Source organism: Heloderma suspectum, chromosome 1, assembly GCF_057233095.1.
Source record: "Heloderma suspectum isolate Gila_16-S chromosome 1, 16-S_ref, whole genome shotgun sequence".
Taxonomy (NCBI): Eukaryota; Metazoa; Chordata; class Lepidosauria; order Squamata; family Helodermatidae; genus Heloderma; species Heloderma suspectum.
The window spans coordinates 424,685,959-424,701,391 of record NC_139458.1 but is presented as its reverse complement, the minus strand read 5'-3'; the positions used below and the strand labels follow the sequence as shown (position 1 = coordinate 424,701,391).

The window sequence follows — 15,433 nt, the reverse complement described above, 5'->3', positions numbered from 1 at the left end:
GTGGGCGCTCCCTTACAGCTTGCCACCCTACTCTGTGTTTCATTGGGAGGCATCACACACCTCAGTTCCTATAGTGACGGTGGCTATATCTATACAATTTATTTAATTACGTATTCTGAATTTTTCTATATCACTCCTTCACAGCAGGGATGATCCCAGGGGCAGTGTACATAAAATTATAAAAACAATATAACGTAATAGTAAAGCTAGAAACTGCTATAACTAGAAACTTATACCAGTTTAGCTGTCATGGCTTCTCTCCAAAGAATCCTGGTTTGTGTAACTTGTGAGTATGCTGAGAATTCTCTCCTAGAGATCCCTAGACCTGTCACAGAACTACATTTCCCAGGATTCCCTGGGGAGAAGGATTGCTCGACAGCCAGTTTCTGTAGCGAACTATGCGTTAAGAGAGTTCTTTATCTGGGTCTATCAGCCATGATGAGCACTATGTGGTCCTGGGCAACTTGACTACTTTTCAACCTAACCTACCTCAATGGGATGTGGTGAGAACGAAATGAAGCAATCCCATCCACACACCACTCCTTGAAGTAAGGATGGGATACCAATGTGGCAAACAAGGAACTGCCTAGTGGTACTACATTTCTGGTTCCTTTCCTCTTCCTCAACCTGCACTTCTCCTTTTGGGGAGGAACATTCAGCAAGCAGAAGTTTCAGATACAGACTCTGAATTGGCCCTAAAGTGTAAGTCTGCATGAGCTGCATTAAGTGCAGCTGCATGAAGCCCCTCCTGCAGTGGACATCTAGGATGGACAGTGGTTCACAGAAGAGAGCTGTTGCCACTTCCGCCTTCTTCCACAGTGATAGAGAACTCTTCACAGAACCCACTTCTCTCTACATGATGCAACGTCTGTTTGCCTTTGCCACTAAGACATGATCCTACTTCTTCCCTCTCTCCTCTGCAGCTCTCCCCTTAAAACATGCACTTGTAGAAGGGGGAAGGGAAGGACTGAATCCATGGACAGAGTTAAGGCCCCCCTATGCTGAAAAATAGACACTGGGCATCAAGGAGCTGATCCACTCCACGTGTTCCTCAATGAGATACACCCCCCTCCCCCAGGACATCATCCCCGGCATGTGGGAAGGAAAGCATTCTCTTCATCTGGGCATGGTTTATGAGCACAGGAACATGAAGGGCTGCTCCCTTTCCCAGCACACGCAGTCATGCTAGGAAGGGGGAAGAATACAAGACCCCTTCCCTCAGCCCAATTTACCTGGCTCAAAGGAGAAAACCAGAGTGGTTTTCAACAATTCCAGCAAAGTGAACAGATGCAGATATAACCTGGGAGGTTTACATTCTTAAAACCTACCATTTTATCTGTAAAATGTTTTTACAGTTGCACAGAACGCCAATCTCATGGACAGCGCAGTCCTCACCATGTGTCCTCAGAAGTCAAGTCCCACTTTCCGTGAGACTTATTATCTAGTAAGAGTGTTTAGGGTTGCAGCCTGAAAGACCTAGTTGTGGTAAGAAATTGCTCCTGGGAGAAAGGCAAGGCTCTCCCTCTGCTTCTACTATGGCCGCACTCACACAACAATTCAGCTGAAAATTCTGGCTTAATACACCACGATGTGAACAAGCCGTGTGCTGCTGCATGCAGCCAGTTGACTCCTGGTTCACACCCTCCCTTCATAGCAGTGGGTAAACACATCAGGAAGGGAATAGCGTCATGTGATGCCCAAGTCTGGGATTACGGTTAAGGGTGCCCCAAAGCCAGAAAACCAGCTTTAAGCCATGGTTTGTCATCGGTTTACAATAATAATACTGATTTATTTAGATGCACTTAACCATAATCCATGGTTTGGATGTCATGCAAAGCAATGCCTCCTGGTTTGTTTACCCACTCTCACAAAGGGAGGAGCAAACGCGCTGCCTACACCAGTATGTAGCTTGTTCACACTGGGGCCTGCTAAGCCCGAATTTGGGTTTTAAAGTGATGTGCGAATGCAGCCTACAACTGTCACACAGTGGGAATCCCTGTGAGAGTCCCGCTGCTTTCAAGGGGTCTTATTGTGCTTCTAAGAGAATGCAGGGTTGAATCTGACATCTGCTCGCAGTTTATTTATTTATTTACAGTATTTGTATACCACTCCACATTCAAAGACCTCAGAGTGCCATTGCAAAATTAGCATAGCTCCCTTTATATCCACAGAGTTATGGTGGTGGATTATGGGAATAACTGAAGCCCACCAGTGAGGCAAGAGTAACACTCTTGTTGCTCTCTTCCCTTCCCCTGTATTATTCCCCCTCCAGCCTCCTCTGCACAGAGCCTTCTGTGTGTAGCTTGGGTCACGTGCGTAATGCATTTGCCGACAGTGCAGCTCGTTTGCTAGCATTGTGGGACTCAAACCTGTTAGTATAGCTAGAAGCATCATACCTGTCAAGACTCTACTTCTTGTCTTCCATTATGATGAAATCTCATTACATTTCAATTACATAAAGGGATGGCTTTAGCTGCAAAAATCTCAAGGCTATTAGCGAAATGAAAAACTCACAACAAAAGATCATGAAACAAAGTGTCATCACAATGTAACCAAGTGCCTGAAGGCATCCAAAGTATTAGAATTAAGGCAACATATATATAAAAAGCAGGCTGGTGTGTGTGTGTGTGTGTGTGTGTATGTGTAATGGCTACTCATTAAATAAAAGCTGAGTGGATTGGGGGTGTGGGTGAGAGAAGCAGTAAAGGGAACTTGGAGGCAAACAAAGAGAAATGGAAAGAAATGTAGCCAATGGCCTCCTGCATATTGCTTTGTGTCTCAGAGTCCAGACCGAGGCCGATCACTAGCTGTCCATCTGCTATTAAAGTTTTTGTAGTTTTGGTAGGTTTGGGAGCGGTAACTAACCCGGGGAGATTCCTGGTCTGGTGGCAAACCATTCTGGGAGACCTGTTCTCCTTTTGTGCTGTCCCTGTTGGGAGAGAAACAGAAGCACAAGAATAATACGTTAGGTCAGTTTCTGCAGCAGCACTTTTGCCAAGGCATCTGCCAACACATCTGGCAAGACCTTGGCACCTGCAGGAGACTCCATACCAGCAGGGGGCAGGCAAACACCCATTTACTCATGTCATGTAGGGCAGGGTGAGGAATGTGTGTGCGGCCCTCCAGATGTTGCTGACCATGAGCCCTAGCCAGCATAGCCAATGGTGAGGGATCATATCAGTTGCACTCTGACAACATCTGGAGGGCCACAAGCTGCCGACCCCTGATGTAGGGGATCTGACTAGGAGTGCTGGCTGCCACTTGCCAGGGAAAGATCTGTGGTGGTGGGCAAGGAGTGTCTCTCAGGGAAGCTTCCCTGCCATTACTGATCTTCTCATTTGAACACAAACTTCCGATGAGCTTTAGAGGACCTCCCATGGTTCCATGGGACACAGTGACTAGGTTTGGAGGACATGTGAATGAGCCACAACGAGACACTGTGCCTATGGGAGCCACAACGCATATGCAACCCCACTTCGGGGGTTGTCATGCCATGTGAACCTGGTGAGCATGGGTATTATGAGGGTTAAACAACCCTCGCATAACCCATAGCATGTTTTAGGGTTGTTTAACCCTTGCATAACCCATGCTTGCTGGGTTCGCAAGACAAGACAACCCCTGGCAGCCACACGTACCCCGCTGTTATGTCAGGCAAACAGCCCCAGTTTGAAAACCACTCCATAAGGCCCTGCTTCCTCAAGGAGGGATAGACATATGAGCCTGCCCACTCATTAAGATCTAGCAGAGAGGCTCTCCTCATTACAAGATCTGAGTTGCCTGGCACTGGCTGGGATGCAGGAACGCCCTGCCTACAGAGGCCTGTCTTGCCCCATTTTGGATAGTTTTCCACTGTTTCATGGAGACCTTTGTTCTTCATTAGGCACTTGGCTTCATGAATAACTGACTGCTTTAAGCTCCCTGGAAGATGTTTTAAAATTTTCACCTGTTCTAATCTCTTTTGATCTTATTAATTTTTAGTTTTTCAAATTTGTTTTTATTGTTTGTTACAATCTGCTTTGAGCATTTTTAAAAGGGAAAAGTGGGATATAAATATTCTCAATAAATAAACAAAAATATGCGATAGGAAGTGAAGACCCAGGCCCTTTCTCTGGTCCCTGCCACATAAATGTTAGAGCGCCACACACTTTCCATTTCAACGCCTGTCCTTGACGCACTTCAGTCCTCTCACCTCTCTCCAGATTGATTTCTGCTTATCACAGAGAACATATAACTCCTATTTTGTTGGACCTTCATTGGCTGGTTATTTTCCTCCTGGCAAAGTTCAAGATGCTGGTGCTGACCTTTGAAGCCCTTCAAACAAGGCCTGAGATATCAGAGTGCCTTCCAGATGTGTTAGGAACATAGGAAGCTGCTTTATACCTAATCAAATCATGGGTCCATCTAGCCCAGTATCATCAACTCCGACTGGCAGCAGCTCTCCAGGGTTTCAGGCAAGAGTTTTTCCAGCCATACCCGAAGATGCCAAAGATCGAACCTGGAACCTTCTGTATGGCAAGCAAGGGTCCTATACCACTGAGCCACAGCCCAACTTGTTGGGGGATGCTGGGAGTTGTAGTCCAACACATCTGGAGGGCACCAGGTTGGAGAAGGTTATATCAGAGGGAGCATCTTCCCCAAATGTACATGTAACTACATTGACATATATTCACTCTTGCTCTCTCTTCTGTTGGTTTGCATCCCTCACAGTTGAAGTTTAGCTTGCAAACTACGCCGAGTAGGGAGCTCCCTTTGTTTCTAATGCTACCCTGCAAAGTGCTATGCACACTACATACAAATCAATGAAGTCCTCCCTCCCTCCCTCTCAATAATTTTCACCTGAGGCAGGCAACAAGAAGGAAACTTAACTGACCTCTCCTGAGAGACTTCCAAGCTCACAACCCACACGCGTAACTAGGGCGCTGTACAAGCTCTGCTTTTTCTGCTTCCTTCTCCCAATCACCTGCACACTTACCATTGTTGAGACTCCTCTCCGGTCTTGGGGCTCGGCTCTGGAGAAGGAGGCTGCCTTTTCCTCTCTTCCTCTTCTTGCTGTCTACGTACTTCCAACAATTCCAACTTGGGTGGGTGAGGGGAGGAAAGATTAAGGTGAGGTTTAAGAAAAACACAACTTTTAGGTCTTGTATAATGCCCTGGAATCCACTAGGATGAAAAGGTGCCCTCAATTTTTTGTTGGGTTATTTATTGCTTTTTGTTTTGTTTTTTTAAGATGCCTTCAATTAATCAGCAGCAGATATATATATATATATATAAATAAATATTTTTTATTTTTTACATGCCTTTAAACTCAAGGATTTATAAAAGCTGCAGATGGAAAGCATCATCTTGGAAGAGGTATTCTCTATTTTCTCTCACACAGGATGGGATGTCTCTTCTGAGGTGATGTGCTATTACAGAACTGCGCAACATCAAAACACAAAGTATGCTTTTTTCTTCAGAACTAATGTTCTTACTTATATGTAAGTTTACGTGACCTATTAATCAAATAATCTACTAAAACTGATGCAACGAACTGGGAGTTTTAAAACAGTTGACAACAATTGTATAGAAAGAACCTGAAATGGCTCCTGCGACTCACCGTAGTAAGTCTTTCAAGAGCTGCAAATCTCTCGTCCCAAGTTGCTGCAGATTTTTCAAATGCTTCGTGCCTCTTGATGAGCTTTTCCACTTCGTCCACACTTTGCCCTATCTCACGACTTGACAAATATGGCTCTTGCCCCAGCAGCCAGGCCTCCGCAACGCTGGCATCCCTTGAAAACTGGTGCACTTCCAAAACTAAATCAAAGTCAGAAACATTTCATGCTCAGGGCCAGCAAATCCCATGTAATATGCTCAGGTTTCTTACAACAGAGGGTGTTTTCTTAAAGACACTGTGTGTTACATCGTCCCCCAGAGAAGGGAATATTTGCTTGAGATGCATTGGAGCCTGCCTCTAATACTCCATTGCCAGGGGTAGAAATGTGGGCACCCTCCCATGGGCCAATATAATTAGAACCTTTGCAGATATTGACTAGAGTATTTAGTCATATATACACTCCCAACAGGGAGTAATACAATGACTTTAAAAACCTGACAACATATGGTCAGGTTGCTTACCTGTAACTGTAGTTCTTCGAGTGGTCATCTGTGCATTCACACATATGGGCTCTGCGCCTGTACAGAGACTCATTCGGGAAACTTCCAAGCTGCATAGTTTTTTGGCAGGAACCCCTCCCCCGCCGTCTCAGGCATATGTAGTGTGGGTTCCTGCCTTCCCCTCAATTCCTTGAGACCGCAAGCAGGAGAAGAACACCTCGGTACCAACAGTCCTGTTGACACCAAAGCGGGGACGGTGGGGGGAGGGGTTGTGTAAATGCACAGATGACCACTCGAAGAACTACAGTTACAGGTAAGCAACCTGACTTTCTTCTTCGTGGTCTCTGTGCATCACACATATGGGCGAATAACAAGCTAACTTATCAGAGGTGGGTCGGTGTCTCAATGCAGTACCGACGAAAGAACAGTTCTGTCAAAGGCACAGTCCGCTCGAGCTCGAACGTCCAATCTGTACTGCTTTATGAAGGTAGAAGGCTTAGACCAGGTGGCCACCTTACATAAGTCTACAAGTGGAACACCTCGTGTGAAAGCAGCGGAAGTCGACACTCCCTGATGTCAATTGCACTTGGATTCGGGTCGGTAAGGCTGTCCTGGAGACCTCGTACGCCAGTTGAATGGTGTGTACGATCCAGGCTGCCAGTCTCTGAGAGGAAACTGGAGTGCCCTTATTGTGTCCCCCGTAGCAAATGAAGAGCCGTTGGGAGTTGCCGAAAGGCTTGGTCCGTGACCTATAGAAGGCCAGGGCTCTCTGGACATCTAGAGTGTGTAGCCACCGTTCCAAATCAGAAGTTGGGGATGGAAAGAAGGCGGGAAGCACGATCAGTTGATTGACATGGAAGTCCGTGACCACTTTTGGGAGAAATGCTAAGTCTGGCCGCAGGACCACCTTTTCCTTGTGAAATATGGTGTAAGGTGAGTCTATTCACAATGCAGAGCGTTCGCTCGCTCTCCTCCATGTCGTGATGGCTACCAAGAAGGTGACTTTCCAAGACAGCAGCCTCAAGTCGATGGTAGCAAGCAGTTCAAATGGTACCGAAGTGAGGGTGTTGAGCACCAGGGTTAGGTCCCACTGAGGAACGAAATCTCTCACGGGGGGAGCCAAGTTTCTGAGTCCCCTCAGAAATGGCTTGCATAAAGGGGGGCTGAAAATGGCGCACCCGTCAATGTTGCCCTGCATGGCGGAAATCGCTGAAGCGTACACTGTGATGGAGGAGTACTTCAGGCCCGTGCTGAACAGATGTTGGAGACAATATATCCACCAGATGACAGCCATTAGGGTTACAGTTGTTGTTAGTCGCAAACTGAATGAGTGAAGCCCATTTAGCTGAGTACAAGCGGTGCGTGGATGGTTTCTTCGCTGCATCGAGTACAGCCTGCACTGTCAGCGGGAGGAGTCACCATGAGGCTGGATCCTCCACGCCGTGAGGTTCAGAGTGTGGAGATCAGAGTGGAGAATCTGACCCTGGTCCTGGGAGATCAAGTTTTCTATCGCGTGAGTGGTAAGCAATGTCCATGTGCTAGGTTCTGTAGTACCTTGAACCAGGGTTGCCTGGGCCACCAAGGGGTGATTAGGATGCAGTTCGCTGCTTCATGTCTGATTTTGGAGATAACCCTCATGAGGAGTGGGAATGGAGGGAAAAGGTAGAATAGGTGATCCTTCCATTCTAGGAAAGCGGCATTGCCTAGCGATCCGTGGCCAACTCCGGCTCTGGAGCAGAATTGTTCGCTGACCATGTTCGTATAAGGATCTGAATGCGTCGGTGTCGGAGGCACGGTTCAAAGGTGCAGAGAGCTTTCCAAACTTCCAACAGCTCCAAGAGATTTATATGGTGCAGTGTTTCTGTGGGAGACCAGAGACCCTGTGCTCACAGGGGGCCACAATGTGCTCCCCAACCCAGGAGGGAGGCATCTGTGGTCAAAACCCTGGATGGATGAGCGGGAAGGAATGACATCCCCCGGGTCGGATGTGTGGAGTCCACCCACCAGTTCAAGCTGAGAGCAACCTCCTCCGGTACCGAGAGCGTGACAAGGAGGGGGTTGCAGGTCAAGTTGAAGGTCCGGATGAACCATTGTTGCAGTGGCCCCATCTGTAGCTGAGCCCAGTGCACAACCGACGCCGTGGCTGCCATTTGGCCAAGTAGGGATTGGATGTCATGTGCCCTGGCACAGCGATCGAAGAATAGCAAGGTGGCTTGAGCGACAAGATTTGTGACACGATTTGTGGGAAGGTACGCCCGACCCTTTCTGGAATCAAGGACAGCCCCTATGAATTGAACCATTTGTGTGGGGGTCAAGTGGGACCTCTCCTTGATGAGTCGTAGTCCCCGTGCCCAAAGGAGGTCCAAGACGATCATGATAGCGGCAAATAGGGCTTCTGGAGAAGAGGTCACTCGTAGCCAATTGTCTCGATACGGGTAGATCTCCACTCCCTAGAGGCGGAGGTGAGTGCAGTTCACAGCCATACACTTGGTGAACATGTGCGGGGCTGATGAGAGACTGAACGGGAGAACATCGAACTGGAAAAGTTCTGCTTCGATCGCAAAATGGAGGAATTTTCTGTGAGAGTGTTCTATGGCTATGTGGAAGTATGTGTCAGGGTGGAGACTGAGCCCATAGAGCCCCAGAGCAGTTCTGAGGAGGAACAGCAATCCGTGGGAGAGGAGCTCGCTCATCTCTCACAAGCAGAGCAGCTGGCAGAGATTCCTCCTGCCAGCATTCCTGGGATAGATAGTGACCCTGGCAGTGAGAGAGCGCTGGAGGGAGGCTTGCTGGGCACTCTGCACAGACGCAGGGAGCAGCGACAAATGGAGGGTGCAGAAAGGAGGCATACCGCTCGTTTGGCCCTCAAACAACGGTCGCGTCCCGAGGACCCAAGGGAAAGAGGGAGGATCTCTCCCTTGCCCATAAGTCCAGGGTCTTCCCGCAGTTCTCCTTCAAACGGGGACCAACTGCCTTACCTGGAGCTTAGGCTACTCTGCTACCTTTCCCCAGTGCTGTTCCTTGCTTAGTCGTTAGTGATTAGTATCTGAAAGAGTCATAAAGTAATAAAGGAATAAAGCCTTGGAAAGAATCCTCGTCATCTGTGTCCTGAGTTGGCTATTGGAGGGGACTGCAAGAGGCAGCTAGGGCACTCCTGACAGTATGCGTCTTTGAGATCGATTGTGGTGAACCAAGAACCCTTCCATAGGAGTGGGAGAACTGTGGTTAGGGTTGTCATCCTGAACCTCTTGGGGGTGATGAACTTGTTCAGGCCATGAAGGTCTAGAATGGGCCAAAGGCTCCCATCCCATTTTGGTATCATGAAGTACCTGGAGAAGAACCCCTCCATACTGGGGTTTGCATGAACGCGCTGAATGGCGCCCTTTCGTAAGAAAGATTGAGTTTCTTGGTGGAGGACCTCCGAAGACAGCGTGACCCAGACCAGGCCCAGAGGCGGAAGTGTGTTGAATTCTATTTTTTATCCATGACAGACAATAGCCAGCACCCAGTTGTCTGATGTCACTCTTGTCCAGGCCAAGTAATATTGGCTCAGGAGGTCTCCGAAGGGTGGATTGTAACGGTTGGTATGGAGGGGAAAGAAGTCAAAGATGACATTTAGAGAATCCCTCACCATTCGTCTTTTGTTGGAACCTGGGGAAGGATACGTTTTTTCTTTGTTGGTGCTGCTGTTGTGGGAATTTGGGTGTCTGGTCCCCAGATTGTCGATGGAAGTAGGTCTGGTGTCGGTACCAGCGACGTTGATGGTACGGAACATGGTGCTGTTGTTGTTGTTGGGCTTGACCGATGCCTATCTTACGAGCAGTCGTTCTGGCTTTTTGCACAGAGTCCATCTGTTTGTCTGTGTTCACGTTGAATAAACCCTCGGTGTAGAAAGGTAGATTTTCTATTCGCGAGCGAGCTTCGGGAGTTAGTCCCACAGAGCAGAGCCAGGCATGCTGCCTCAGGGCAATGGATCCCATCATGCTCTTGGCATTGCAGTCCACTTGATGGCGGGCGGAACTGATCTGCTGACGAGATAGTTTGGATGCCTCTGCGTGAAACATCCTGGCTAAGTCGCGTTGATCCTCAGGGAGGTACGTGATGAGGGAGTCCATTTTCTCCCAGAGGAAGAGTTGATATCTGGCCATCATTGCCTGGTAGTTGGAAATTCTAAGTCCCAATGCCACTAAACAGTAGAGACGATGTCTGACAATATTGAGTTTACAACCCTCCTTATCCCCAGGCGAGGCATGTGCTTTCTGTGGGAAACCCTGGGCAGACTCCACTATTGTGGAGTTTGGTTTGGGATGTGAAAAAAGGAAAGACGTGTCCGTCTGTTGAACCCTGTACATCGATTCCAGCCTCTTGGATGTTGGGGTCAAGGACAAAGGTGTTTTCCACGTCTGTTGGCCCATACTCAGCAGGGCTGGAAGAAAAGGAATGGCCACCGGGGTGTACAGGTCCATCACGACGGCACTGAACACCGGATTGTGGATTTGTTGGGGAGGTTGTTGTACCTCAACACCCAGCAATTGCGTCATTCTCAGCACTTGTTCACAGAAGTGGCCCATGTCCTCAGAAGGTGAGGCTCTATCTCGTGTCCCGACAACATTGTCTGGTGATGAGGTAGATGGGGGGACCGAGGAATATGAGGAGTTTTTGGACTGGTAGTCCTCCCCAGATTCCTGCAATTTGGCAGGTCGTTGACCTGCATCAGACACATGAGGTGGAACTGGAGGTGGCGGGGCTTGATGGTCCCGGCTGGGTTGGTGGAGCGCAAAGGACGTAGAGCTCTATGGTGCGTCCGCTGTCAGTTTGGGGCGTTTTGCCCGTTTTTTGCTTTTTTGCTGCTGAGATGGCCAGGCTCCTTCCTGGAGTTGGTGGGTCTACTCAAACCGGCTTGGGTGTGAACGGAGGGGAAGACTGGATCGCAGGAATCGCATCTGCACTTGTAGAGGGGGCTGCAGAGGGCTGCTCCTTGGGTGTCTGGGCCTTAGACATGTCCACTGCCTGAAGGGCCCATTGCCATAGGATCACTTTTAGTCGATCGGCCCTGTTCTTGCGAGCCTGCTTTGATAGCGATTGACAGTGGTGGCAAGATTCAACTTTGTGGGATTACCCCAAACAAAGAAGAAATAAAGAGCGGCCATCCGAAGAGGGCACCTTACTGCCACAGGCTGTGCACCTTCTGAATGGAGGCTTTGGGGCCATAGGCCAAAGGGAAAAAAATGCGTCGCCGCTGAGGTGAACGACGCTCCCCAGCACCGTCAGCAATCTCTGTCTCTCTCTACTGTTCTCTTTCACTCTCTCTCTGTTTTTCTCTTTGAAGATAAAGAAGAATGAGACGAAGGAAGAAAAGAGATTTAGATAGGGTAAGATAGAAGAACAGCATTGACAGAATGTCGAAAGAAGTTCCCCATGAAGTAACGCTAAAGCGGTCGAAAAGGAACTGAGGGGAAGGTGGGAACCCACCCTATATATGCCTGAGACAATGGGGGAGGGGTTCCCGCCAAAAAACTATGCAACTTGGAAGTTTCCCGAACCAGTCTTTGCACAGGGGCAGAGCCCATATGTGTGATGCACAGAGACCACGAAGAAAACACACACACACACACACACATATACAGACACACATAAGAGCCCTTAAATGTCAACACCACCTAGGAACGACAGCAATTAAAAATAGAAAGGAAAAAAGTCACATTATTTTAAAAAAGGACAGACAAGGGATTCTTACTTAGTCTCAGCCACTCCCATCTGTCCTCCCATTTGTCAATCATTTCTTTTCTCTTCTCTGTCAATTGCAATAGCTTTTCCTTAATCTGAAAGGAATTATAAATGTAACGTTAGGATCGTGCTATACACTTCCTCTCCTCCTTCGCTTTAAACACTTAACTATGACAGAGCTGCTGTTCTTAATGCTCCCAGCATGTGGCATCATGTTACTAATGCATGGCCTCCACTTTTTACTAAAATTAAAAGCTATGCTTCTTGTCTGCTGATCTTCACACAGCATACACCCCCAGAAACAGAGCAAACATTAAAAGGAATCAAATCTAATGTGACCAGGCCAGAATTACTGTAAGAATCAAACAATATTACTGCCATACCTATGACTACATTTTAGAAACCATGACTAAGAACAAGGAGAATCTGATTTCTAATAAGCGACATCATGGATCAGACCAAAGGCCATCTAATCCAGCATGTTGTTCCCACAGTGGTCAACAAGGTCCTTTTGGGAAGCCCACAAGCAGGACATGAGGAGAACAGCACCCTCCTGCTCATGTTTACCAGCAACTGGTGTACTGAGGTATACAGCCCCCGATACTGGAGGTGGTATATAGCCATCATGACTAGCAGCCTCTGATAGCCTTATCTTCCATAAATTTATCTAATCCCCTTTTAAAGATCTCTGAGTTGGTAACCATCACTACATCTGGAGGTAGCAAATTTCATAGTTTAATTATGCACAGACAGAAGAAGTACTTAGTTTTATCTGTTCTGAATCTCCCACCATTTCACTTCTTTGGATGACTCTGTGCTCCAGTATTATGAGAGAGGGAGAAAAACTGTTCCCTGTTCACTTCCTCCACACTATGCATAATTTTATACACCTTGTCCTCCCCCACTTACTTGCCTTTTTTCTTAGTTAAAAGCTCCAAATGTTGTAACCTTTCCTCAAAGGGAGTTGCTCCATCCCCTTGATTATTTTCGTTGCCCTTTTTTTGCACCTTTTCCAGCTCTACAATATCCTTTCTGATGTGCAGCAACCAGAATGGTACACAGTATCCCAAGGGCAGCTGTGCCATAGATCTGCACCGTAATTTTGTATAAAGGCATTATAATATTGGCAATTTTATTTTCAGTTCCTTTCCCAATGATACCCATCATGGAATTGGCCTTTTTTCACATTCTCACTTGTGGTATGCTCTCCCTAATTCTGAATGCTTGGAAACCATACTTTTATGACCTTCCAGAAGATGGTTAAAATGGTTTTAGTCACCCAGGCATTTTAACTAATCGCACTATGTTTTATTGGTGCTGTTCTGAACTCTTATTTTAGTCTATATTTTTAAATCTGAATTGGGTTTTACCTTGATTGCTTCCTTTTAACCTGCTTCTATACTGTTTTAGCTTTCTGTCTTTTATAGTTACATGAAATATGATTTTATGGGCATTTTTTTATCCATGCTCTTTGTTGTTGTTGTTCAGTCATTAAGTCGTGTCCGACTCTTTGTGACCCCATGGACCATAGCACGCCAGGCCTTCCTGTCCTGCGCTCTCTCCCGGAGTGTGCTCAAGTTCATATTCAATGCATCGGTGATGCTATCTAGCCATCTCATCCTCTGCCGTCCCCTTTTCCTTTTGCCTTCAGTCTTTCCCAGCATCAGGGTCTTTTCCAGGGAGTTTTCTCTTCGCATTAGGCGGCCAAAATATTTGAGCTTCAGCTTCAGTATCTGCCCTTCCAATGAGCACTCAGGGTTGATTTCCTTTAGGATGGACTGATTTGACCTCCTTGCAGTCCAGGGGACTCGTAAGAGTCTTCTCCAGCACCACAGTTCGAAAGCATCAATTCTTCGGTGCTCAGCCTTCCTTATAGTCCAGCTCTCACAGCCACACATTACTACTGGGAAAACCATAGCTTTGATTAGACGGACCTTTGTCGGCAAGGTGATGTCTCTGCTTCTTACTATGCTGTCTAGGATTGCCATAGCTTTCCTCCCAAGGAGCAAGCGTCTTTTAATTTCATGGCTACAGTCACCGTCTGCGGTGATCTTGGAGCCCAAGAAAATAAAACCTGTCACAGCTTCCATTTCTTCCCCTTCTATATGCCAGGAAGTGATGGGGCCAGATGCCATGATCTGAGTGTTTTTAATGTTGAGTTTCAAACCAGCTTTTGCACTCTCCACTTTCACCCTCAACAAGAGGCTCTTTAGATCCTCTTTGCTTTCTGCCATTAGGGTGGTATCGTCTGCGTATCTGAGGTTGTTGATAATTCTCCCGGCAGTCTTAATTCCGACCTGTGATTCATCCAACCCGGCGTTTCTCATGATGTACTCTGCATAGAAGTTAAATAAGCAGGGCGACAATATGCAGCCTTGTCGTACTCCTTTCCCAATTTTGAACCAATCAGTTGTTCCATGTCCGGTTCTTACTGTTGCTTCTTGACCCTCGTACAGGTTTCTCAGGAGACAGGTAAGGTGGTCTGGTACTCCCATCTCTTTCAGAATTTGCCAGAGTTTGTTGTGATCCACACAATCAAAGGCTTTAGCGTAGTCAATGAAGCAGAAATAGACGTTTTTCTGGAATTCTCTTGCTTTCACCATGATCCAGCGAATGTTGGCGATTTGATCTCTAGTTCCTCTGCCTCTTCGAAACCCAGCTTGTACTTCCGGTAGTTCTCGGTTCACATACTGCTGAAGCCTAGCTTGTAGGATTTTGATCATCACCTTGCTGGCATGTGAAATGAGCACAATTGTACGGTAGTTTGAACATTCTTTGGCATTGCCCTTCTTTGGAATTGGAATGTAAACTGACCTTTTCCAGTCTTGTGGCCACTGTTGAGTGTTCCAAATTTGTTGGCATATTGAGTGCAGCACTTTAACCGCATCATCTTTTAGGATTTTAAATACGTCAGCTGGAATACTGTCATCTCCGCTAGCTTTGTTGTTAGTAATGCTTCCTAAGGCTCACTTGACTTCACTCTCAAGGATGTCCAGCTCAGGTTTAGTGACCGCACTATCATGGCTATCAGGGACATTAAAATCTTTCCTGTATAGTTCTTCAAAGGGTTCATCAAAGGGTTATGTCTCTCCAAAATGCTTGGATGTTATTCAAAACCACAATAATAGAAACTCAGCTAGAATATATACCAGAGGCTAGGAAAGGTAGCACCAAGTCCAAAAGGCCACCAGCAGTGTCAAGGAAGTAATTAGAGAAAAGAAGGCTTCAATCAGAAATGGGAAGTCTTACCCAAATGAAAAGAACAAAAAGGAACACAAATTTCCGCAAAGAAAATACAAGCAGACAATAAGGGATGCAAAAATGAATTCTGGAGAGGATAAAATTAGTAAGCATATAGAATTACAAGTCCTGCTGAAAAATAAACAACATGGCTTCCGCAAAGGTATGTCCTGTCTCACTAACCTTTTAGAGTCCTTTTGAGAATGTCAATAAACATGTGGACAGGGATAATCCAGTAGACATTGTTTATTTTGTTTTTCAAAAGGCTTTTGACAAAGCTTTTGAGAAAGCTTCATAAAAGACTCCTAAGCAAATGCAGCAGTCATGGAATAGGTCATCTTATAGATCGGTAACTGGCTGAAGAACAGAAAGC

General features: G+C 46.8%; 1 protein-coding gene across 3 annotated transcripts in view; it reads right to left on the bottom strand.

Annotated features, from left to right (window-relative positions):
- SPTBN1 (spectrin beta, non-erythrocytic 1) overlaps positions 1 to 15,433 on the bottom strand; it is a 265,559-nt gene that overhangs the window by 13,471 nt on the left and 236,655 nt on the right. For all 3 annotated transcript variants that reach the window (XM_084829248.1, XM_084829250.1, XM_084829249.1), the window contains 4 exons: positions 11,831 to 11,915; positions 5,597 to 5,793; positions 4,973 to 5,076; positions 2,866 to 2,929 (listed from right to left, as the gene is read on the bottom strand). In XM_084829248.1, the coding sequence (XP_084685374.1) occupies positions 2,866 to 2,929; positions 4,973 to 5,076; positions 5,597 to 5,793; positions 11,831 to 11,915 (450 nt within the window). The remainder of the gene's footprint in view (positions 1 to 2,865; positions 2,930 to 4,972; positions 5,077 to 5,596; positions 5,794 to 11,830; positions 11,916 to 15,433) is intronic.